Source organism: Phyllostomus discolor, chromosome 2, assembly GCF_004126475.2.
Source record: "Phyllostomus discolor isolate MPI-MPIP mPhyDis1 chromosome 2, mPhyDis1.pri.v3, whole genome shotgun sequence".
Lineage (NCBI taxonomy): Eukaryota > Metazoa > Chordata > Mammalia > Chiroptera > Phyllostomidae > Phyllostomus > Phyllostomus discolor.
The window spans coordinates 110,216,026-110,242,804 of NC_040904.2; the positions used below are offsets into that span (position 1 = coordinate 110,216,026).

Here is a 26,779-nt window from a genome sequence, read left to right on the forward strand (position 1 = left end):
AGATTTTTTTTTTTTATAAAACACCCACTGAGCTAGGAGGATCATGGTTTTTCTTAATGACTGTGAGTAGGTAATATCCTGTTGTTGAAGATCATGTTTTAAAAATAGATTTCTCTGACAGAATCTTGGTGCACTCTTCCCCAAATGTTTAGGGGTCAGCTTGGATAAAAAGAAAGCTTTTGGGAATTTCCTACATGCAGTTGCTTATATATATTTGCTCACTTGGAGATGCAGTATTGTCATCCTTCATGGTGACTTTAATCTGGGCAAGAACATGTATTGAACTCTTGCGTTTTGCTAGAGAATATGTGAGGCAATTAGAAAAAAATACATAGAGAGTAACGTAATGGTGGCAGATGCATAGGTAGAGATGGGAATACAGTGTGAAAGTGTTTTGATTGAGTGATGGAGAGACAGCCAGGAGAGGCCAGTGTGAAACAGAATTTGTTATCAGTTGGTCAGACAGGGGAAGGGGAAGGGCTGCAGGCATGACTGGGCAGACATAAAGAGTTTACTGGGCACAATGAAAAGTTCAGTCTGATGAGCCAAGAGTCCAGGATGGTGATGAGAAATTAGATGGCATAGGTAGGTGAGGGTCAAATCATATGACCTGTGATGAGGTTGGAGCTTTATCCTAAAAGCCACATGGAGCCATCAAAAGGCTCACTGTGAGAAATAGCTATACAATGAGATCTTTGAATTGAGAACATAAAAAAGAGCCACTTGTTCTGTCTTCACCAGGGTCTCTTAGAGTTTGACCATGCTACTACAAAGCTCGTATGTCCCCAGGACTCCTCTCTCAGGCAGGGTTACGTTGGGATGTGCGTATTTCTCGATCCATCACTTGGAAAGTGTTTGAAAGTCATCTCTTACCCCACTGTAGAACAACTTAACGTTATAGAAAGGTTTTCTTATAGAGGTCCCACACTCTTTCTGAGGAGACCAGAAAATTGTAGGTTAGTTACAGCCTGGCAGATAAACACTAAGCAACCAAATGTGCACATTTAGAATGATGCCCTTGGGATAACCGTTAACTACCCCCTAGCTGGGGAGTTCACGGAGCTGCTAGTGTGTGGGGTGCGGGTCCTCATAGAGGACCTGTTCATTCAGTGGAAGTAATATGTGCTCATTACAAGAATGGGAAAGCTGATAAAACCTATATCACTATTATGAATTCCACCCAAAAAGTGAACTTTAAAAAATAACCACTAGGCATACCTCAAGATCACAAGGCCAAGGTCACATTCTGTTTCTCTTCCACTCCATATCCTTTCAATTCACTCTCCTGCTCTCTGTCCTCAGCATACACTCTCGTTTCTTTAGGGTCTGTCTTTGGGCCAATGGTTCTTCACCATTTTGGAAAAAGAACTAGTATCCACGTAGGATACTTTCAGTTGCAAGTAAAAGAAGCCCCAAGTCAAATTGCCCTTTGGGGCACCAGAAGTCCTGGCTCATCCTGCCGCAGAGCAGTCACGGCTGTGGGTCCCTAGTCAGGCGTGTCAAGGAACCAGTTTTTTCCCCATCTGTTCACTTTTCTCCAACACTTTATACTCATTCTTTTCCCCACCCCATCATGGTTACAGGGAAGTCGCCCTTAGGAGGGGGCGAGTTTGCTGTGACAAGCAGTTAGCAAGTTCCTGTTTTCCTTGGTGGGGCCATTCTGAGCCGAGCCCCACAGGAAGGGAAACACCATGGTGGCCGGGCTGAGGCCTGGCTCACCAGGATCCGTCTCTTTTGGAAATTTGGGGTGTCACTCTGATGCTGCTCAGCAGGGAAGGGAAGAAATGCCTGCTTCAGGCCTCTGACGATCTGATGGACACTGTGCCCCATCTCCTCCCATGTCGATGTGGCATGAGATTTTTAAGGATTCACCAATCCCTGATGACTGTCATTCTTAGTCTTAGGAAAAGAACCTTTTTCCCAGGGCAGAGATGCATCTTGCTCTTAGATAATAGCACCGTCCTGTATTGTGTATCCATCCAGGCAGTACGGTGGTCGGACACTGGGGGTAAGTTGTGGCTTTAAATTGCTATTTCATAATTTTTAAGGATGATCCAGACAGAGGCCAAGTAATAATAGATAAATAACTTCAAACATGCAATTCATTTTTTTATTGTAATTCAAAAATTTTCTCCCCCACTGGGAGAGGAAAGGGAAATGTGTTTTCCCTCTCCTGTACCCCATGTATTTTTGCTTTTTCACTATGTCTTTCACAATGCTACCCCCACATCAGTTGCAATGAATCTTTCCACAGACTGCTAGGTACCAAGAGTGAAGTAATCGAGCCAAGCCTGTCGGGACAGCCTCACACAGTGGAATCCAGGTCAGTATTTTCAACAGAGCTCTCCTTCAAACTAGAAAACGTGAGCAAACAATGATGTGGACGATCATCTTATATTGCAATTTTAAAATAAATGGTTTGCCAGAAATACTGAGCAGGTTTAACAGCTGGTCTACCTGGACAAAGGCAAAGGCCTGACCTCTGAAGAGCCCCTTGGCTCTCGCCTGTCCACGAGCTGATCAGTTTTTAGGAAACCCTGCTTTAGCGGGATTGAGGGAAGACCTGGCGAAGCCTCTGTGGCATCCCCTCATTCCCCATCTCCACCCACATGACGCTTTTTAAATGATGAGGCCCAGAGAGGATTTGAGGTGTTACCGAGAGCACCATGGCCATCAGCCAAGTGGGGTGAGGTCATATTTCTTAGCCCCCTGGGGTCTATAGGCCTGCATCTTCATTCATCTGCCCTCAGATGGCACCAGAATGTTGATTTTCCCATTTCACTTACCTTAACTCTCAACAATCAACATAAAAAAGTCATCTGTGGTACGGTTCTTGCTCGTTCCATGTTGACCTTTTCCGCAGGTGTGGCCTCAATAGAAAAATTACTCCATACTTGCTCTCCTCACAATGCAGTTTTGAAAACCACTGTTTATAGTCATCTTCTGCTAAACAATACAGGTTATTTTTTGGATGATGCATTTTTCAGAGGACATTTTCAGATAGCTAGCCTAGCTGCTTCACCACAGGAAACAAAGTTGTAAGCATCTATACAGGATTATGGATGGAAAATAAAATTTTAGCTCCAATTGCAAAGCAACTCAGCTAGTTAATGGAGACCTGTCATAGGCTAGTGACTGAGGAGGGTCCAGCTCAAACACCTACATGTGGGTGTCAGCCTCAGCTGGTTGTGTTTGCCCACCTGCCCCATAGTGTCACACACTCAGATGCCTTCTCTGCTCTGAGAATGAAGGCACTGGGCCCCAGCACCTGCGTGTGAAGCTGGGGAGAGGCCTTGAGTCAAGCGTGATGAGAGTGGCAGCCACACAGTTTTTCTTATTCAGCTCAGCCAACAATCTACAGTTAGTGTAGTTATGACGTGGAAGAATGTCTCGGCCCCATGCCACATCCTACTCACAACACATTCATCGGAAAAGGGAGGGAAGTTCAAGTGTACACAAATTACTTGTTCCTATGGCTTTTTCTGAGTCTGCCTCAGACTTCATTGCAAGAATTACATCCCTCCACTTGGCAAGAGGTGGAAGAAGGATGAGAGGAAAATACTTCCAAATGCTGGTGGTGGCATGGCTGGACTCCAGAGTCCTCAGTGTCGTGAGTTCACTCATCCCTTTATAATGTCCTATTTACACACACCCATCTCATTCCAGTATGAACTTTAAGCAACTCAAAAACATGACTGAAGTCTGTAGTTTAAAAATAATTTCTTGAACATGGACAACAGTGGGGTGATGGGGGGGTAGAATATAAGGGGACTAAATGGTAATGAAAAATAGAATGATAAAAAATTATTAAATAAACAAATAAAATACAATGATTTCTTGAAGTCCTCTAGCTCCCTCCATGAGTTGGGCTGGACTTTGAGTGACACACTCACGGTGTGAAGTCCTATAAACAAATGTACAAGGCGGAGACCTACAAGATTCCCTCTGTGTGGTTATCCAGAGAGCGTGCTGCACCCCCGCCGACTGGGCCGTGCACTTTCCCAGGGAGACAGCATGAGGCAGGCACCTGCATCCACTTTACTCCTTTCCTCCGCGAGTCTTACATGGCCACCAGCCCGCTTGTGAACTCGGGGAGAACACAGAGGTCAGGCTGTGCCAGGCGCCTTGATCCCTCATTATCTTTCATTAGTGTTTAGGAGGTTAATCAGCAATGAAGTTCATCTTTCTTTAATTACTTCTACAATTGAGCAAGGGAGCCTTGTGGCCAGCTTTGACTTACTCTGCTTGTTTGGATGCTTATTTGAATTTGTAAAGTCAGATGTTTATTACCCAGACCCCATATGTATTAGAGGGGCTGCTAGGAAAAGAGGAGCAATGATACCAGGAAAGGTACTTTATTGTACTTAATTTGCAGATTAATGGGCCTACTAGAAAGTTCGCTATTTTAAAAGAAAATAACAGTCATGAGAAATATCAACAGTTTCAAACTTATCCAAATTTTCTTAAGCTCTAATAGGTAAATTTGTCTTATTTTTCATATATAAGGGCAATTTCACACTCAAGGAATTTAGTTGATTAAAAAATATAATTCAGTCATTATCTACATGCTTTTCTAAGTCACATATAATTTTCAATATTTTATGTAATAAAGCTGCCAGCTATCCTTGGGAAATTATATTCCAGTCCAATATGCTTCGCTGTTCAAAAACTGGAGTGAGTGGGGGGTGGGGGGACAGGGCAGGAGAGACCTATGGGGGAAAAGGAGGGGCAACTGTAATGGAAGAACAATAAAAAAATTTTTAAATACTGTCCTTAATACCTGGCTGAAATTTCCCATTGCTTCTTTTGAGCACCCTGTGCTATTTCTCTCCTCCTGTTATCTGTGACCATCGGATACTTGGAACACCATCACTGCCACCCTGACCAGGCAGGTCAGTTGTTGACCAGAGCATCGTCCCGTAGACCAAGAGGTTGCAGGTTCAATTCCCAGCCTCAGGCTCGACTCCCAGTCAGGGCTCATATCTAGGGGGCCAGCTCGATTCTTTGTCAGGGAGCATACAGGATATTTCCACTAGATGTTTCTCCCTCACACTGATGTTTCTCTTTCTCTCTCCCCCTCTCTCTCTAAAAGCAATGAAAAATAATGTCCTCAGGTGCAGATAAAAAAATTTAAATATCATCATTGCCTGTTTATAAGTAATCTTTCCACCCTCCTAAATTCTCATCATCTGTCCTTCATTATATTCATGTACTTGTCTCTTGTTAAAAGATAAACAGGCATATTGACATTTTTAATAGCTCGTGTGAGCAAAAATCAGTTCGAATCAGGCAGCACCAAACCGAAGTGGTCAGGGTGCTCTGCGGACCAGAGCTCCAGGAGCAACTTGTACAGAGAAAAGGCGGAAGTCGGTAAGAAAATTACTGATTGTGTTTATCTTAAAGTCCAGTTGGCAGTTTGTGATTGGTTGTCTGTGACTCGTTGTCCATGGGTTTTGAATTGGTAATGTTGGGGCATTTTACAGGCTTACATTTTGGTGTGCTTATGCAAGCTGCCTGGCTGTCTGAGCCACGTCGGCCTAAGGGCATTCTTGCTTCATTAATTTAACACCTGTAATCGAGGCCGTTGCACTCAAGCTCCCCACGAGGGTGAGCTTTGGGCCTGGGCTGCAGTGCATGCTTTCCATGCCTGGTGTGAGGAAGTCACTGTTAGTCACATTGTCTGCATCTGTCTGACCAGTGTCGACCCTTCTTTGACAAAATGAGAATGTAGACTTATAAGTCCTATGGCCCTGGAAACTCTGCTTTTTAAAAAGAAGCTCCTTTTGATAAGGCCTTGGGAGGTAAGGCCACTCCTCCGCTGCCTCTGGCAGAGGGTGTGCCCTTAGAGGCCTTTGGAGAAAGATCAAGGGCCCTGTGGCCTCATCATTTCCATCTACGTCTTGGCTTTTGAACTTTGCCATCCCCCCCTGCATTTATTAGTCATCTCTTTAGTTCTTCAATCCTTCAACAAATAGTTCTTGAGTATCTAGCATGTACTGGGCACCATTTTGGGTGCTAGGCATATAGCTATGAACAAAAAACAAAATTCTGGCCCTCAGAGAACTTATTGTACATTGTAGTAGGGACCACAGACAGTAAACACAAGCAATGGTAGTAAAAGTGGGATAAATTAAAACAAGGCAGGATACAGGGGCTGAGTGAGGAGGAGAGGAAGTTTTCTAGTTGGCGGACAAAAGGGGCTACTCTGAGTGTGCTAAGGGAAAGAACCCCGTGGGAAGAACACCTCAGGCAGAAAAGGAGCAAGTGCAAAGGTGGGAAACTGGTAGAGTGTTCTCCGAATGGCAAGGAAGACCATGGGGCTGGGGCAGGGGGAGGGAGGTTGGCACATCTTGGGAACCTGGGTTTAAGAGGAAGCCAGGATCTTGCAGTTAGTATATGATGTTGAGCACAGTTCAATGGGAGGAGATAGAACTTTAACAGACCTCTCTGCTTGTGAAGCTGCATCTCCCTGACTAGCGTGGTGCTTCACCACTGTAGTATTGCCTCGCCTTGTCCTTTCACAAATGCCCCATCAGGCAATGCAGATCCTTGACTAGTCCTACACCGCACCTGGGGCCGATCAGCCCCACACGGCACTGTACTGAGGCCTCTCTGGGTCAGCCAGGTGCCCTGCTAATTTATCTGTTCCTAACAGCCCTGTGACTCTGACCTGACCTTCCATGGGCTCACCCACTGGACCAGGGAGCTCAGCCTTGTTTAAGAAGAACCTCACCACCTCATTGCAAGTTGTGGAATGAGGTAATGGTTTCCATATGTGCCGGGGCTGTCATTCAAATTTGACTTTGCCTGCTTGGCTAATGAGGTCAGACGGCTCTGCCTGTGGTGGACAGCCTCTCCCTTGGGTAGGGCGCCCACAGGAGATGGATGAGGTCTCCCGCCCCCTGTTAAACACCACTCAGCGATGTAGCATTTCTTCACACTGCTTAAAAAGGACAACTGCAGGAGAACACAAAATGGAAGGAAATGCATAAAAGCCGAGAGGGGCTTTTTTAATTTAAAATTTTTATTTTGAGATCATTGTAAGTTCACAGACCGTTGCAAGAAATAATAGAGAGATTCCACGTACCCTTTACTCAGTTTCCCCCAATAGTAACATCTTGCAAAACTACAGTACAGCATCTCAACCTTGACACCTTAAGTCGAGGTTGACTGCCTTAAGACCTTAAGTCGACATTAAGGCAGTCAAAACACAGAGCATGTCCAGCCTCAAGGATCCTTCATGTTGTCTTCTTAGAGCCACATCAGCTTTCTGCCCTCTCCTCAGCGCCTGGCAACCATTAATCTGTTCTCTATTTCTATGATTTTTGTCATTTCAAGAATGTTATACAAATGAATCCTACATTATGGAACCTTTTAGGAGTGACCTTTTTTCACTCAGCAAAATTCTCTGGAGATCCTTCTAGGTTGTTGTATGTCACAATTGTTTCTTCCTCTTTGTTGCTGAATAGTATTTCATGGTAAGGACAGACCACACTCTGTTATACCATTCACCTGTGGAAGGAAACCTGGGTTCCTGGTTTGGGGCTATTATGAATAAGGCTCCTATAAACTTTTGTGTATAGGTTTTTATGTGAACACATCTTCATTTCCCTGGGATAAATATCTAGGAGTACAACTGCTGGGTTTTTGGTAGTTGCATATTTAGGTGTTGTTGTTTTTTTCCTTTTTTAAAATAACCATTTATTTAGCTCACGGTTCTGTGGGTTGGCAGTTGGGCTACACATTAGCCCAGGTTTATCTGATTTTTTTTGAGATATAATTCAAACAATCTTCATCTTTTCAAAGTGTATAATTCCATTGTTTTTAATATAGTCACAAGGTCGTGGTATGTTCATTTTTTTAAGGCCTGTCTGTAGAGTGGCCATGCCATTTTACATTCCCACCAGCGTAAGTGAGCCAGTTCTTCTGCTCCTTTGCCAGCATTTGGTGTCATCACTATGTTTTTCTGTTAGCGTTTGTGTTGGATATGTAGTAATAGCTCATCGCGGTTTTAATTCGCATGTCCCTAATTGCTAATAATGTTGGACATTTTTTCCTGTGCTATGGCCATCCATATATCCTTTCTAATAAAATATTTCTTCCTATCTTTTGCCCATTTTTAATTGGATTCTGTTTTCTTCTGTTGAGCTTTAAGAGTTCTTTATATATTCTAGATGTCCTTTTCCAGATATGTGGTTGACAAATATTTCCTCTCACTCTGTAGCTTGTTCTTTCAGCCTTTAATAGAATCTTTCTCAGAAAAAAAAGTTTAAAATTTGAGGAAGCCCAAATTAATCTATTTTCTATATGGATTATGCATTTTGTGTTAAGTCTAAGAACTCTCTACATAGCCCTACATCCCAAAGATATCATTCTATTTGTTCCTGGTGGCTTCGTAGTTTTATATTTTACTTTTAAGTCTGTGGTTCATGTTGAGTTAGTATTTGTATGAGGTGTGATGCTTGGGCAGAGGTCTGGCGTGGTTTGGTGTTGTATGCCCACGCATGTGGGGTTCCCCCAGCACCGTCTGTTGAAAAGAGTGCCTTTTTTCCATTGAATTGTTTTCATGCCTCTATCAAAAATGAGATGGGGATGTTTCAGTGAGTTTATTTCTGGGCTCTCTGTTCTATTGTGTTCATATATCTGTGTGTCCTTCAGCCAGTGCTGCACACACTGTCTTGATTAGTGTATCATGAGTCTGAAAATCAACTTAGATGATTCCTTCCATTTTATTATTTTTCAAAAGTGTTTAACTGGTCTAGTTCCTTTGCCTTTCCATATAGTTTTTAGAATAATGTTGTCTGTATGCACAAAAAATTTTTGTTCATATTTGTACAGAAATTTCATTAAACTTGTGTATCAATTTAGGAGAGAATTAATACCTTAACTACTGAGTCTTCCAATTAATGAAAATGGCATGTTTCTCTACTTACTTAGATCTTTTTTTGTTTTTGTTCATCAGCATAGTTTTTAGCATACAAATATTGTACATGTTATACTAGATTTACACCTAAGTATTTCATTTTTTGAGCAAGCATAAACTGCATTATAATATTTATAATTTCAGGATCCATGGGTTCATTGCTAATATATAGAAATACAATTGATTTATATATGTTGGTCTTACATTATGCAAGCTTGCTGAACTCACTTATTCATTCTGGGAGTTTGATATGTATATTCGTGTTTTTCCCATATTTACATGTGTATATTTCTTGGAATTTTGTAGACAATCATTTTATCTGAAAATAGAAGTGCTTTTATTCCTTTTTCTGATCCATTTGTGTTTTATTTTATTTTATTGACTATTCCACTGGCTAGAACTTCCAGCACTGTTCAATCAGAGAGGTGAGAATGGACATTTTTGCCTTGTTTCTAATATTAGGGGGAAAGCATTGAATCTTTCATCATAAAATACTGTGTTGGTTGAATGTTTCTGTGGATATTCTTTGGCAAATTGAGGAAGTTCCCCTCTAGTCCCAATTTACTACAAGGTCTTGTTTTTTAAATCATGAATGGGTATTGAATCTTGTAAAATGCTGCTTTATTTGCATCAGCTGATATGGTTGTATGATTTCCCCGCCTCTTTAAAGTCTTAATGTTGTGGGTTACATTGACTGGTTTTTGGATATTGAACCAGCCTTGTAACCATGGAATAAATTCCACTTGGCCACTTGTATAATTTTTGTTATATATTGCTGAATTATATTTACTGATATTTTGTTTAAAAATTTTGCATCTATATTCATGAGCAACACTGGACTATGTTTTTGTAATATCTTTGTATGGGAGAGATTGTATAGAATTAATGTTAAGTCTTCTTTAAATGTATTTGGTGGAATTCTCTGGTGAAGCCCTCTTGACCTAGACATTTCTTTTTGGAAGATTTTTAAATTATGAATTAAATTTATTTAATAGTTCTAGGGATATTCAAATTATTTTGAATTGTGTGAGTTTTTATAGTTTTTATTTTTTCAAAAAATTGGTCCATTTCAACTAATCAAATTTATACCATATAGAATTATTTGCACTGATCCTCAATTATTCTTTTGATGTCTGTGGAGTCTGTAGTGAGATTTCATTTTATTCCTAATGTTTATAGTAATTTATATATTTTCCCTTTTTTTGTAAGTCTTGCTAGAGTTTTGTTAAGTGTATTATTCTTTTCAAATGGCAAACTTATTTTTCATTGATTTTCTCTATTGTTTTTCTATTTTCAACCCACTGATTTCTGCCCTTATCTCTGTTATTTCTTTCTGCTTGCTTTGGGTTTCTTTAATTATTCTTTTCCAGTTTCTTCAAGTGGAAACTTAGATTATTGATTTGAGACTTTTCATTTTTTCTAATGTATGTACTTATTGCTATGAATTTCCCTTTCAGTAATAATTTAAATGTACCATACAAATTTTGATGTACTTTTATTTTCACTTAGTTCAGTTTTTAAAAAATTTCTCTTGAGACTTTCCCTTTGACCTATGGATTATTTAGAGGTATGTTGTTTAGGTATGTTGTTTAGTTCCCAAGTGTTTGAAGATTTTCCTGTTATCTGTTATTGATTTCTATTCAGACTGTGTTATGTTAGGAAAATACATTCTCAATAATCCCAGTGCTTTTAAATTTGTTGAGGTTTGTTTTATGGCCCAGGGTCTTTCAAGGTATGTGTTTCTTGTGCACTTGGAAAGAATGTATGTCCTGCTGTCATTGAATAGAGTATTCAAAATATTGATTCAATCCTTTTGATTAATGGTGTTTAGGAGTTCTTTAATTTCCTTACCAATTTTCTGTTTGTACTATCAGTTATTGAGAGAGGAATGTTGAAGGATCCCACAATAATCGTGATTCTGTCTATTTCTCTTTCAGTCCTATCAGTTTTTGCCTCACATATTTGGCAGATATATTGCTCGGCACATAGACACTTAGGGTTGCTATGTGTTCTGGGTAGATTGACCCTTTTGTCATTATATAATGTCCTTTACTGTTTCTGGTCATTTTCTTTGCTCTGAAGTCTATATTATCTGATGTTAATTAAGTTACTCCTGCTTTCTTTTGACTAATGTTCTCATGATATCTCTTTTCCCATCTTTTTATTTTCTGTCATAGATTTAGTTATATTTGAAGTCTGTTTCTTTCAGACAGCATATAATTGGGTCATGTTTTTTATTCCATTCTGCAGGTCTATGGCTTTTAGTTGGTATATTTAAATCATGTACATTTTTTATCCTCACCTAAGGACATTTTTTTCCCATTGCTTATAAAGAGAGAGGAAGGGAGTGAGAGGAACATCAATGGAAAAGAAAAGCGTCAATAGGTCACCTCCCATAAACACCTGGAGAGGGGATTGCAAGCACCTAGGTGAGGGGATAATACTCGTACCTATTATGTGCCCTGAGTGAGAATTGAACCCACAACCTTTCTAGCTACGGGATAACGCTCCAACTAACTGAGACACACTGGCTAGGGCTAGACCATTTACATTTTATATTGATATCTCAGAGCTTCAGTCTACCCTTTTTATCTTTTTGATTTTTTGTCTGTTTCTTTTGTTTTTTTGTCATTCACTTTTGTATTTTCTTTTTCTTTCTTCTTATGGGTTTTGTGAACATTTTTTAGAATTTTATTTTATCTACTGTATTTTTTACTGTGTCTCTTTGTATAACTCTTTATGAGTTGTTCTAGGTATTACATTCTGTAAGAGGGAGACCCCAAAAATGCCAAAATTTTTTTATTAAAAAAATTGTGTATTTATTCTTACATGTTTAAACTTCAGTCATCTTCCAAGTTTTCTCCATTTGATGCAATACACATTATTGAGACATTTTTTCCACTGCTCAAAAGTTTTTGAACTCATCAATTTGGATGTTTTTTAGTGCTTCTGCCATTTTTTGTTTCACCTCTTCCACATTAACAAAACATTTCCCTTTGAGGACTTTTTTATCCAGAGAAACAAAAAAAAAGTCACTCGGGACAAGATTGGGTGAATAGGGAGGGTGGGGAATGGGGGTCATGCTGCTTTTGGTCAAAAACTCCAGACACTCAGCACAGTGTAGACAAGTGTGCTCGTAAATCACCCATCATGAAATGGGCAGACACATTAAAAAGTCTTTAAAAACAATTCATTGAGGCTGAACACAGCTCTCACAACAATGCCAGCTGGTACACTGATACAGATGGGTTCCTACAACACTCACCTAGCAGGGGAAGCCTGTATTACAAGGGGCCTCCCCTCCAGAAGATAATTCCAGTTTTGGGGGGATCCCCCTCATATGTATTACTAATCACAGTCAGCTGATGTTGTCATTGTTCCCAGTTTAAGTGAAGTATGAAAAACTAACCTCCTTTACATCCCTTTAATTACCCCCATTTATAGTATAATTTAATTGTCTTAAATATTTTCTCTAAGTGCATTTAGAACCACATCAGACAGTGTATCATTTTTGTTTTAACTTGTCAAACATAATTTGGAGAATTCAAGAGGAAAGGGAAAGCCCATTGTATTGGCTCATGTTTTTGTTTACCATGTCCTTCATTCCTTCCTGATGTTCTAAGAGTTTTTCTTTTATCATTTCTTTTTTACTTGTGCAACTTCCTCTAGCTGTTCAGATAGTGACAAATTCTTTTAGCTCTTCTTTTATTTGATAATGTCTTGATTTCTTCTTCATTCCTGACATATTTTACTCAGTAGACAGTTCTTTTCTCTCAGCACTTGAAAAATATTATGCTATTTCTGGCCCAGTGGTTTGTGAAGAGAAATCCATTGTCATTTGAGTTGGTTTTCTTCTACGGGTAGAGTGTCATTTCTCTTTGGCTGATATTAAAATCTTTTCTTTGCCTTTGGTTTTCAGAAGTTTAATTATAATCTGTTTTAGCCTGTATTTCTTTGGGTTTTTTCATGTTTAGGATTTGTTTAGCTTCTTGAATCTGTAGGTTTATGTCTCTCACAAAATTTGGAAAGTTTTCAGCCTTTATTTCTGTGAGTGCTTTTTCAGGCCTATCCCTGTTCTCTTCTCCTCCTGATATGACATGATGTTCTATCTTCTGTTCTGTTCCCACAGGTCCCTGGGGCTCTGTTAATTTCTTCTTTGGTCTGTTTTGTCTCCGCTATTCAGATTGGATGTTGCTACTGTTCTATTGGGTTGGCCAAAAATGGTCATTTAGTTTTTTCCATAAAATAAAATACACATTTTTCATTATCACCGATAACTTTATTGATTTGGATATTTTGAGTGTGTCGGCCATTTCCCACATGGTGTGATGTTGACTGTTCTCAATTAATGTCTCAGTTTGATCTCTGTCAACTTCCACTGGTCTACCCGACCGTGAAGCATCGTCCAGGGAGAAATTTCTAGCACAAAACTTCACAAACCACTTTGGACGTGTTCAATCAGTCCCAGCACCTTCTCCATACACCGCATGGATCTTTTGTGTGTGTGTCTCAGCTGCATTTTTACCTTTCTTGAAGTAAGAAGACATAATTATTATTATTAAAATGACCACACACAAATTCACCAATTTTGATAAGCTTTTTTAATGCACTCTGATATGACAGCTATCACAGTGCAGTCTAACAAAATTGTTTTGAATGAAGTTAAAGACAACTAAGCAAGCAGTAGTAGGGTGATCTTACAAACAAACAAACTTTTTGGCCAACCCAGTATCTCCAATTCACTGACCATTTTCTCTGTCCCCTCCATTATGCTATTGAGCCCATCATCTAAGCTTTTCATTTCAGTTATTGTATTTTTGAGTTCTAAAATGTACAATTGTTTCTTTTTTATATCATTGCTGAGGCTTTGTATTTTTTTTATTTGAAGCGTGTCATAACTTCTCATTGAAGCATTTTTATCAGGGCTGTTTAAAATTTTTGTCAGATTATTCTTCTACCTCTGTCAACTTGGTGTTGGCATCTGTTGATTGTTTATTTGTTTTTTAACATTCAATTTGAGATCTTTCTCATTCATGGTATAACAAGTCATTTTCAAATAAAACCTGGACATTTGCAGTATTATGTTATGTGACACTGGATTTTGTGGCCATCCTCCCCCTGCCAGCAGGAGGTAGCTCAGATTCCCTGGCTGACCTGCACTGATGCCCACTGGGTGAGAATGAGTTCTGTGCTAGTCCAAATCTTCTTTCCCTCCAATTGTTAGTTTTAATGGTTGGAGGAGACTTGAGACCAGAAAGAACTAGGGGAATCTATCTTTTCATTTTTGGAATGGAGTTTGTATTACATTAGGTAACCTTGAACTCTATCTTGTCCTCTGCCAGTTTGTCCTCAACTATTCTACATAATCTGAATTCTTTGCTTAACAAAATACAATATCCTATCTTTGTAAATGCCAGCAAGGTGCTGTTTTTTTTCTCTCACAATATATTCTAAAATTTGGAATGGGCTTCCCTGCTCTGGAAGAGACTTGGGATTCCATAATCTTTAAAAAAATAATACAGAGGAATTTATCTTGGCTGCTATTCAGGAAGTCAGTCCGTCTAAGCTCAGTGCCCAGCATTATGGACAGATGCAAAGACAGTGCCAGGATCAGCTTTGGAGGCACATAGGAATGGGACAGTGAGTCGCAGCCTCGATCAGTACGTATGAAGTACAAGTGCAGTTTTACAATATAAGTACCCATTTCCTCTGTCCTCAGCCCAGGGTAGGTACTGTGGAAAATGCAGAGAAGGTAGAAGAGCATGAACCCTGTGGTTGAACACACAGACAGCGAGTTGCTATTTCTAGGAATCACCACTCACCAAGCCTCCTCACCCTGCCTTCTCTGCAGGGGTTTCCACAGGCCGAGGAATCCAAAGTGGCATCTCGGGCTTGGACCAGTCTAGACCCAGGGTTCCATAGCCTCCTGAATGCCTCAGAGGCGACCCAAGTCCCACATTCAAAACAGGACTGGCATTGTCTTTCCCATTACACCCATTGCTCCTCCTACGTTTCCATCTAGATGATCAACAAGGAGTTGTGGCTCAGGATGCAGATTCGATGTAAACTCTTCTTCAAGTTTCCCTGAGCTTTCTCTCAGTTCTTCACTCCTCCATTGTACTACTGTGGAGCCTCTTACACGCTCCACTATGCATTCAGCAAGTACCCTGTGATGTTGTGATATGTGTCTGTGCGGCGGGTCAGCTTGGAGACTGAGGGCTTCCTAAGGGCAGAGACTGTGTCTTAGGCGCCTTTGTCTCCAGTACTGGGTCTCACATACCCGTAGGTGAGCGTGAACACTGAATGAGAAGTCAGGTTTGTAAAAGTGGGTTGCATGTGGACTGGCCATTAAAGAAAAAGGAGAATAATTTGCTGCCATCTAATAGAAGAGAATTAGTGACAGGCTCCTCGACCCAGGGTATAACTCCTATCTACTGGAATGTTTAGGTGGAAAACCTATTTTGTTTTGTTTTATTCTTGTTATTGTCCCTCTCATTACAGGGTGGGGCAAAAGTATGTTTATATTGAAAATAAAAGTAAGTTTGTATAGAAAAATAATACAATAATTAATAACAAGAACAAACTCTGTGTTTTGCATACTCACAATGGTAGACCTACTTTTGCCCCTCACTGTATATGTGTCTATCACTAAGGTAAAGATTTTGATCCTACACAGGCCTAGGTAGTTCTGGAATATACGTGAGCCCAAAAGGTTCTCACTTTCTAATGTTCAGATTATGATTAGCATGGTAAGTTACCAATTGAGGCTGTGACATCTCCTTTTCTGGGGATCTTTAAAAATAGGCTAGAATTTCTACACTCTGACAGGTTGGTAGATGTTTGGGCTTACCTGAAGGACAGGGAAGGTTGGATGAGCTTTTTTGAGGAACTTAACCACATTTACATTTTAAAGGTAGTCCAGCATTAATTTTAAAATAATTTTTGAAAAATACCTGTTTGTTTTTGGATTTGTTGAAGTGTCAGCTGTGATTCCTACCAGCTGTAATTACTGATGAGATTTTAAAACAGATTGGCAGTCATCTGCCATATTCTCCACGCTCCTGCGCTTTGGCCATTAAACGTGTGCTGTTTTTGCAGGAACAGCCTCCTAAAAGAACTGTGGACGTAAGAGCTTATTATTTCCCAACACAAGCTTCTTGACTCTCTGCTCCTTCTTAACACTGCTCAGTGTTTGGAGCAGGGGCACACCACCTCCTCATGTCAGCACCCAAGCACAGCCTGGCGTGGGGACTTGTGTGAGACTGAGTTTCATCATCACTACTGGGGAGGCACCAAGAGTACATGACCCTCTGGGGAATTTTTGTTTACATGCACCTTTCATGTCTGCAGATGCCAGTCAGCATACCTGTGAAGCTAGGAGAGGGAAAAACTCAAAGAGAGCCCTTTAACTCTAACATCCCTCCCCCACAGGAGAGACCAGCCCACGGGTCAGGTGAGGGGAGGGTGTGGACCTTAATTCAGGATGCTGTCCCCCTCTTTTTCGTTTTTTAATTGAATTTTCTTTTTTAAAAACAGTGGTAAATTCACATTCACGTACATAAAATTTACTATTGGAGTGCACGATTCAGTGGCATTTAGGACACTCACAGTGCTGTGGAACCATCACCACTGTCTAGCCCTAGAACACAGCTCATCTCCCCGACAGGAAACCATGTGTGCTTGAAGCAGTCTCTCCCCTTCCCCTCCCCACACCCCACTTGGCAACCCCTGACAACCTCTATTCTTCTTCCTGTCTCTGCATTTATATGGACATTTATATGGACATTAATAGGACATTTATATGAGATGTCCTAGTTTGGACATCTCATATGAATGGCATCATGCAACACATGGCCCATTTGCTTTGGCTTCTCTCATGTAGCGCAGTGTTTTCAAGGCTCACCCATGCGTAGCACACATCAGTACTTCACTCCTTCTCATGGCTGCGCATTTTGTTTTCTACTGATAGACATTTAGGTTTTGTCCTTCTTTTGGCTATCTGAATGCTGCTTCAGATGTCGGTGTGCTAGTATCACTTTGGGTCTGTTTATAATTCTTTTGGGTGTATGCCTGGGCATGGAATTTCTGGCTGACACAGTAACTCCATGCAGACCTTACTGAAGAACAGTGGCTGCACCCCTTTACAGCCCCTCCAGTAATGTGCTAGGGTTCCAGTTACTCCACACCCACCCAACATTTGTTATGTTCTGCTTTTGTTTCTTTTTTATTATAGCCATCCTAGTAGATGTTAAATGCTATCTCTTTGATTTGCATTTTCTGAATGACTGACAAGCAAGATATAAAAACAAACCTGCACGTAGTCATGCTGAGTGTTGTAATGAAACTGTCCAATACTAAAGACAAAGAGAATTATAAAAGTGTCCAGAAGACAGATTAACATGTCCTCTACCAGAATAGACAATGCAAAGTAAACAAGGAAGGAGAAAGGAAGGAGCAAAACAAAAGTATGATAAACTGGGAGCATAAACTAAGTGATTCCATTTAGATATATTTTAAAACATAATTATTTATTAATGTGAATTCATATACATTTATATAGAACTAAAGTGTGAAATATGAACAAAAGATGATTCCTAACTTTATTATAGCAGAAGAGAGAAGAATGGAATCAGAGGGGAGTTTAAGGGGACTTTATATTTGATATTTCATTATTTTGTTAAAATCTGAAGTAGTTTTGCCCTGGTAGCTCAGCTGGTTAGAACATCGTTCTGATATGCCAGGGCTGCGAGTTCAATCCCTGGTCAGAACACATCCAAGAATCACCCAATGAATGCATAAGTAAGTGGAACAACAACAAATCAATGTCTCTCTCTTTCTCTTTCTCTCTCTCTCTTCCCCCCTCTCCCTCTCCTTTTATCTCTCAAATCAATCAATAAAAAATAATAATAATCCGAAGTAGCTCTCCCAACCAGGCCCACCCCTGCCATTTGCAGGGCTTGGTGTGCCAACGGAGAGCAAACACCACATCTAAGTATGTGCAAGTTATAAATTAACCACGGGTACCTGTGCACCTTGATGAATATATCCTCATAAAGATGGCAGTGCTTGCTGAGTCCCAGATTCTTTGAAGGTCTGAGCCAGAAAGTAGTGACACAGGGAAGAGCTAGCTGTCTTGTGCATTTCACCCTCCCTCGTCAATCCCAGCTCTGTCCTGCACTGGGCAGGGGCGTGTGCACACACATGGGGACATCTCAGTCCATACATCTCCTGCAGGAAACCACTCCCGGGCCCCCTTACATAGGCCTAGGAGTGTGGACACTGGCTATAAGGCCTACTTTTAGGAGAATGGAGCTAGCAGAGGTCAGGTTAGCTGTGGATGCCAGTTCGGAGGTCACTGAACAGGGACTTCTAGGGTCCTAAATACCTGGGGTTGGGGGACAGGCATGGGCTCTGGGTAGACCAGTCCACTTGGCCCCATGGACCCCTCACCACATGGGAGTTGGGCTGCAGGATAGAGAGGGTCCCTCTGAATCATGGGGCCTAAGGGTTGTGATGTCATTTGCTAAAGCCAAGTGGGTAGTGCACACTCACTGTACTGGCTTCTGACTGTTTCTGTGTGTTTGGAATATTTTCTTATTAAAAAAATAAAAGGATACAGAAAAGCATACACCATTCCATGAGGGAATTGGGAATGCCTGTCTAGCGTAGAGGCAGGGGCAAGAGCATTGCCAGCAAAGTGCTCTCTGACCTTTTGCTTTAAAACGGCTGTCTGTTTCCTCACCTGCCCAGTGAGAGTGCGAGACGTGGGATTTCAAAGGCACCTCCCACTAATGTGGTTCTGTGAAGTCTCAGAAGCCCCATCACTAAGAGGAGCTCCTGGGCCTGAAATGTTGGGGGGACCAGGGATGGCCAGGGCAGAGGAAGGGCCTGGTGGCAGAGCCCAGCCCTGCATCTGTCCCCTAGGTTTCTGGGAAGACAGTGCTGTGTCACCCAGGAAGGCCGGTAAGGGTGCCCCGGAAACCTGCAGTCCGGCCCTCAGGGAGCAATTCTATACACAGTGCCTTCCAGGGTCAGACAGGAAGGATGGCCCATTGGGGTGTTCCTGAAGTCCTGCTGCCAGCCATCATAGGTTGTTGCTGGTGGTCAGGCAACAGCGGCCACACAGAGGGACTTCATACTCATAGCCCACCCCACCCCCATTCATCTGCTCAGCCCGCAGTCCAGGGCAGTTGCTCAGCAGGGCCTGGTGAGATCGATTTGCCTGGGAGGGGGGTGGGGGGAAAAACATGAGAGGGAAGGGAAGACAGCATGGAGGGACAGCAAAAGTGGTTTATCTCAAAGCCATCAGACACTTTGCCCAGCTCAGCCAGCTCAGGCTCCTCCTTAATTGGTGATACAGCAAACATTGTCCTTTCAACCAGGAGAACCAGAAAGTGCTGTCTTCTGTAAACCCAAGCATGAAATGAGCTTTAGCTCATGGAACTGTTGAGAATACCCAGGGTCCTGCTCCTCTTTCAAAGGACCTTGGGGGAGCCGTGAAGTGGACTGTGGCCAGGGAGTGGGGGGAGGTGCTTTGGATCTCAAGCAACTGCAGCTCCTTAAATAACCCTCAAGTACCCACAAACGGCAGATTGGGGGGTGTATTTGTTGCCATTAACGTACCACAGACTGGGGTTGCTTACAGAAAAGAAAGTTATTGTCTCACGGTTCTGGAGACTGCAAGCCCAAGATCAAGGTGTCATCAGGGTTGGTTCCTCCTGAGACCTTTCTCCTTAGCTTGTAGATGTCCGTCTTTTTCATTGTCTTCACATGCTCATCCTCTGTGTGTGTCTGCGTCCTGGTCCCCTTTCCTCGTGAGGACACCAGTCATACTGGATTCAGGCCTATCCTAATGACCTCATTTTAACGCAATCGCCTCTTTAAAGATCCTGTCTTTTGATACAGTCACATTCTGTGGTACTGGGAGTTGGGACTTGAACACATGAATGTGGATGGCAGGGACACAGCTCACTCTGTGACGGAGGGCCCTGGCAGACTCCTGTACACCAGAAGTCTGTCTGGGAGCAAGCAGAGGGGCATCCTGATGGCAAGAAATCAAAGCGCTTTGTCCACCCGGACAATTTTCAAGCACGCACTGCAGTGTATAGGAATGAAGACAGCCGTCCTCCAGGATAGCTCCATATCTGTTCACAGCTGTGGCAACCTGGGAGGAAATAATTTCAGGAGAGGCAGGAAGAGCTCCTAATCCTCGTGTTTTCAAAGAAAACTCGCCTTGATTTTTATTGTGGTTCAGAACAAACATCGGGTTCTGTGGAGAGAAGCCTGGCTCTCGCTGGGGTCCTGAGGCACCTGGGCGAGGCTCCGGCCCTGGTACCGGTTACTGGCTTGAGGAAAGGCGGCTGCAGGTGGGGTTGAGGCTTTTAAGACATTTACCACAGAAACAGATCACTCCTTCAAAAGTGTTCTGGGAAGCCAAGGATTTGCCTGGTATGAAAGGGCACTTGTAGTGCACTTCCATTAAGAGGAAGGCAGAGTTCAGAGGCGTTGTGTACAGGACGGGCTGAACACAGAGCGCCTTTTAGAAGCGAGAGCCATGCCCTCCAAGTGTCAAGATAGCATCTACAGTCAACAGTGGGCTGGCTTGCGAAACTGGAGATTTTTCTTGACGTGGGGAAGGAAGCTTTTCCTCCCTGTCTGTTTTATTTTACAACCTGAAGTCATGCAGCAAGTACCTTTGAGACATGTCCTTGTGAGTTAGAGACTGACCGCATTTGATTTACCTGCAGGATGAATGAGCGGGACCACTTGTTAAAGAGGCTCAGCAGGAAGACGCCCCCCACTCTCTTCCGCGGGAGTTCCCTCCAGCAGAATGTTCCACGTAAGTAGTCACGCCAGCCCACTCAGGCTGCGAGACCCGGCCCACGCAGGGGCGCGGGCAGCTTAATGAAGGCCTGGATGTTGTTAATGGGGATGGAGACAGCTGCCAAGCTGGAGCCCCACGTTTGGAAGGGAAATGTGTGTGTTTGGCCTGAGGCAAGTACAGCTCAACTAAGGGTAGTTCCTTGGGACCCAATCAAATGCCTGAATGACAAAATCCTTAAACTTAAAATCCTGATGTGGTTAAGATCCTCTGTCAGCCTCCCAAGAGCATTTTTTCTAAGGTTGAAGTGATATTGCTTTTAAATTGTTTCCCCAAAGAGAGCAACATGCAGGGTTTTATTTAATATTAGTATATTAATTAAAACAATGCCAATCACTGGTTAAAAAAAAATCTCTGTACTTTTCTCAGGAAGGCTGCCGAGTGTCTAGCACCGGTGTCCCCACTCTGAATGCTAAAGCCCCAGCCTGGTTTCTGCTGAGGGCGCCTGACCTGAGCAGGGGGTCTGGGGATGCGCCGGAACCCAGAGGAGCAGGGAGGGGAGGCTGTGAAAGGCAGATGGGGTGCTGACACTCATGGGGGATGCCAGGGGCTTATTTGAGCAATCCAGCCATTCGGCTCCCAGCTGAGGGGCGTCATTAGAAGGGCAAGTTCAATTCATGCCAGGGCCTGTAGGCCCATCGGCCCCTGCCTCCCTGAACCCCACCTCCCTCTCCAGCCCACCCTCCCTCTCCTACACATGCACATGTCATCTCTTCAGCCCTTGACCCCATTCCTGCTTCCCTTTCTATCCCCAAGGAGGTGAGAAAGAAACAACTGGTAGACCAAGAACACTTTAGAGAAAATAATCATTGTACCATAGGACATAGGGTATTCAAGGACCTATCTCAAGTTTAATTGAGCTCCACCTATCAGCAGATCTTTGCAGACTTTCTGAATGGAGAGAAAGGGAAAGGGGTGGGATAGTATTCCTCTCAGTAATCCACTTCCTCTCCTCCCTTTCCCACTGGAACAGCAACAAGAGAGAAAGGGGACTGAGGCCAGCTGCACGTGGGGCCTCACCTGCTGGGTGTGTCCTTTAACGCTCCATGGCCCCTGGAGGTGGGTGGTGTCAGCCTCAAGAGCACCTGGCAGAGGCTCAGGTCAGTAGGGTAACTGGCCCAGCGTGGCCCAGCAATCAAGGTCACAGTTGCGGTGTCTCCAATCCAGGAGACAGGTCAAGTCAGGAGGCCTGCTGGGGAAGACCGAGGAGTGAGGGGTGGGAGGCCAGCCTCTGGGGCTGAGCTGCCCAGCCCCCTGCCCTGGCCTGCCACCTTTGTGTGATCTTAGGCAAGTTAACCTCTCTGTTCCCACGTTTGTAGAATGGAGATGATATCAGAACTCACTTGGAGTTGTTGGGAGGATTAAGTGAGATCGTAAAGAGCCTAGAATAATGCCTGACAATGCAGAGTCCAATAAATGTTAGGTATTAGCTATATATTTTTTCTGCCAATTGTTGAGTCACTTTGGATAACTTACATATTTCTCTAAATTTTTATTTTATCCTCTGGGGGCAAAGGGGAATTATAATAATAATAAGCTCCCTTAGTCCAGGCGAGGCTTCACGATGATGTACATACCATACTCTAAGAAAATGCACACTGGTTTCTAAACCACCCCTTCATGCTGGGGAGCCATACTGCTCCTCCATTGCGTGTCTCAGAGTCACCGCAGGAGGAACATGTGCAATGCGTTGTGTGTGCAGTTGACCTTGACCAAAGAAGGCATTAGGGGCGCTGACCCCAGCTGAAAATCCGTGTGTATCTTTGGGCTCCCCCAAAACTTATAGCCTATTATTGACCAGAAGCCTTAGTGGTAGCATAAACAGTTGATTAACACATATTTTATATGTTCTATGTATTAGATGCTGTAGTCTTAGACAAAGTAAACTAGAGAAAAGAAAATAGTATTAACAAAGTCATAAAGAAGAGAAAATGCATTTACAGTACTTATTGAAAAACTTACACATAAATGGACCCACATGGTTCGAACCTATGTCGTTCAAGAGTCGACTGTGTAGATCAAAGACCAAGTGGGAGAGATGTACAAAGTCCTTAAATGACGACTAAACATTTTGCTTAAATCACAACATTTTGAAGGACAAAAAAATTCTAATGAACAAGTACAAGAAACCAAAAAGCTTCTAAAATCACACTACATTTTAAAAACACCCAGAAATGGGTAGTAGGAACGCGGCTGATAATAGACTGTCCCCATATCATGAGCAACTAGAGAAGATGGCTCATTGAGCAGCTTGAACCGCTCCTGGCATGGGAGAGGTCCCTCACGGAGGCTCTGGGCTCTGATGTCCTGCTGGGCCTGTCCTTCAGCTGTTGTGGGCCTCAGCCTTCCCAGAAAACTGGAAAAATACTCCAGTCTTGGAAGTACTTTTAGTTTCTTATGAACACCAACGTGGTACGTGTAAGGGAGGTCAGAGTGCCCTACATGGTCTAATGCCCGGGTCATCCCGTGGTGTTCCCCATTTCTCCTCTGTTAGGAATATTTTTCCAGACAGGAAACAGCTATTTTCATTAAGATGTTAAAAGAGCTCAGATTCAAAAGAATACTACTTAAAGGGAGTTTTATTCCATAATAATTGGGCGGTGGGGAGAATGGCATGATTCTATAGACATCACCAAATGTTCTACCAGGACTAGTCAAAATAACTAAGAAGTGCACCTACCCCTTCATCTCCTTTCGCCTACCCCATCTTGTCCCCAGATTCTGGCTGTGGCTGAGGACTTAGGAGGCAGACTCGTTAGAAGGCCAGCCAGGGAGAGTTCAAGCTGAGTGCTTTCTCCAGGCCCCATCAGTACTTTGTGGCCGTCAGGACTTCCTGAAAGATGAGTGGAAGTGGGAAATGCTAAGGGCCAGAAGTTTCCTCTGTGAGCCCCCCGTTTGGATAACAGTGGCAGTTAAACATTCATCAGGCAGAAGCTGGTGAACTGATGCTGTGTCTTTGACTGGCTGGAGGGTGCAGGCCCCACTCTGGGCTCACAAATGCTATTGTGCCACTGAAACATCTTCCGTTACTACTCTAACCCCCACCAGGATATTTTATGTGAGTCAGGGACGTACCTGCACCCCTAGGGTAATACTATCCGGCCATCCTTTTATTCTTGAATTACAAAGTCTGCTTTCATTCTCAGTTGAGGTTCAGAAAGTCCCAGTATATACATTTTGGAAACATAATGGCAGATACAACAAATGGGAACTGCCAGAGAATCAACTTGGCAGTGACCTTTAGGTGCTCTGATTGCCCTGGGGCAAGAGATTCACTGTTGGACCAGGAGCCTCTCTTGCTGTCTCTGCTGCTGGAGAGTGAGTGGCTGAGTGGTCCCACCAGAAGGCCCCGTGCCAGCGAGGCAGATAGAAGCTGAGGGCGCCATCCTGCTATAAGCAGAAGAAACCACTGTAGCTGGTTTCCTGGTAGGCACAGGCAGATAGGAATGAAAGACAGAATAAATAAAAGGGAATGGACAACTCCAAATGCTAAAATGCCTTTCCCAAAAGAACACTGAAACAATGCTTCTGTCTCAACAAGTTCCTTTTATTCCTTCCCCTCCACCCCTTACCCCACCCCACCCCTCCACCCCCTGTAAAGAAAACACATCCAGGAGAGGGTAACAATTGTTCTACTGGGACTGACTGTTGAGACAGCCGCCTTTCTTTTCTGGCATGGAGGCAGAGGACTCCGCTGCTATGGCCTAGTGTAAGTTAGCCCTGAGCACAGGCAAGGGCTCTGTGGCCTGGGGACGGGTAGCCAGGACAGCACCAGGGCCCACATGGAGGACCAGAGCTATGAAAAGCTGGACCTCACCTAGTCCAGGCCGCTTTTTGTTTTTGTTTTTTGTTTTTACGGAAAAGCAAACCAAGGAGACCCAGAGAGCTTAAAGAGCCCATGGTCCCGTGGCCGAGTTACTGCTAAGCAGGGATTAGACCAGCCCTTCTTGCCCCCAGTGCCTCTGCCGCAGGCACCCAGATCCATGATGAAAGCAGAGCAGGTTGGGAAAACTGACTTCAGGATGGAAGGCTCAGGAGTCACCCCTGCCCCAGAAGCGTTCATGCAGAGCACTTACAAAGTGCCCCCATTGCCTGGGACCAGAGCCGTTTCTGTCCAGGCGACAAGCGTCTGCCTGGGGTGGCACCGAGCCGTGGCAGGACTGTCACTGCAACGGCTCAGGAGACCGAGGGGCAGCTGCGGTGGGGCCCCTCCCAAGTACCTCGGGCGTTCACGAGAGCACAAACTGCCCAAGTTGACCACAGTTCACAGTCTTGTCACCAGAGGAGACAGTGTTATTTGCTAGATTTTCCTTTGAAACATCCCAAGGAAAGGCGCCTCTTCTAGGCCTGCAGTGAAGATGCTGCACAAAGCGCACTTGTGCTGGGACAGGCTGGCAGCCTGGCACCGGGAGGGAGGGGACAGCGAGGGGAAGGGAGGAAGCAGGAGAGGAGCCACCCCTCCGAGCCAGGCATCATGGAGGATTCCTTGGACTTGTTCATCTCGGATCAAACAACTCTGGAGAATCTACAGCTATCAGGGAAACAGGATCAGAGGAGTGTTTCCTCTTCAGATTCTGTGCAGCCTCTAAGGCAATGAGACTGAAAGCAAAGCTCCCTTGTGTGGAAATCCATCATGAGGAAGTTCAAGTGTGCTGGGCCCAGGGCCCGGATGAGCCTGCAGCCCCCTCTCCAGGCTTGCTTCTGCCTTTCTGCTCCAGACATGCCTGCTCCGTGCCCAGCTAGGTGGGGCTCACAATGGTCTGGGGGTGGCTGCTTTCCCTGGCTACCATGCAGGGTGGGATTTTGGGGTTTGTGGGTTTGATTCCTTTAGCAATGTAGTTAGCGAGCAGACAAGAGCCCCTTGTGGAAGATTACTCTTGGTTCTGGGTCAGGCTGGCTGGCTCATTCTGCCTTCATACAATGCCCCTCCCCCTCGCACCCCCTGCTGCTCAGCCATGTCCTCAGTTGGCCCCAGCCCACCTCTGGAGACCAGCTCTGGCCTCCTGGGTGGCCCTTTGGAGCCCGTGGGTTTTCTCAGGAGGAGGCTGAAAGGCATGTTCTCCAGAAGGACTGGGAAGCCAGCCCAGGGATGGGAGCCCTGAGTTTACAGGCATCCACAGAGTGAGAAGTCACCTGACACTCTTCTGAATTTTCTCCTCCATCCCCTCAAAGACTCTTACACACTGTTATTGTATGTCTTTATCCTCCAGAGACTCTTCTTTTTAAGTCAGAGGTCTGAGTCAAATAATTAACAGTCCAGGAGATGATACATGGGCAGAATTTCTGATTTATTTTTCTCCTTTAAAGACTATGACTGTTAACTAGCAGCTCTCAAATAGTCACAAGTATGCACAGGCAGAGTCGCCACTGCCAGCCTTTTCACTGTGTTGTCTTTGGTCAGAATGCCTCATCCAGGGGGCTTAGCCAATAGAGAGGGAGTCTGCTGAGTGTCCCATCTGTGGGAAGAACCAGTTAGGAAGGAAAGCCCCACTTTGAGCTCCCTGAAGCAAAACCTTTTTCAGAACTGGTGATGCAGGATAATGTGGGTCCTACAGAAACACTGCCTGGGTCTGGCTCCAAATTCTGCCACTCACTAGGTCTGGGACCTTGGGCAGATCATGAAATCGCCCCATGCCTCAGTTTTCCCAACTGTTAAATGGGCAATATACTAGCACCTATCTCATAGGGCTGTTGAGGGGAATAAATGAGGCATTTGTGCTTAGTACATAGGACAGTACCTGATACACACAGCATTTAATAATCATTGGCTGTTGCTATTACTATTACTACTACTGCAACTGGTTGTAAGAACCAGTCTTCTTGTGGCCACAGGGCCAATCACTGAATTCCTGTTGATTTTATGTTGTGATCTTCTTCTTTGTTTACACAAAAATTAACCCACAGTAATTTCTTACTACCACCCCAAATCAGCCCAGTTTGAAAACAGGAACTCTCCAAGGGTCACGTGCCCTTTG

The 26,779-nt window shown here is 43.6% G+C and overlaps 1 protein-coding gene across 3 annotated transcripts in view; it reads left to right on the top strand.

The window, feature by feature from the left end:
- Positions 1-26,779, top strand: part of ATP8A2 (ATPase phospholipid transporting 8A2) — a 572,378-nt gene that overhangs the window by 537,132 nt on the left and 8,467 nt on the right. For 2 of the 3 annotated variants that reach the window (XM_036018338.1, XM_036018339.1), the window contains exons 36-37: positions 2,255-2,323; positions 20,671-20,762. In XM_036018338.1, coding sequence (XP_035874231.1) covers positions 2,255-2,323; positions 20,671-20,762 — 161 coding nt within the window. The remainder of the gene's footprint in view (positions 1-2,254; positions 2,324-20,670; positions 20,763-26,779) is intronic. The other variant, XM_036018340.1, reaches the window with a different exon arrangement.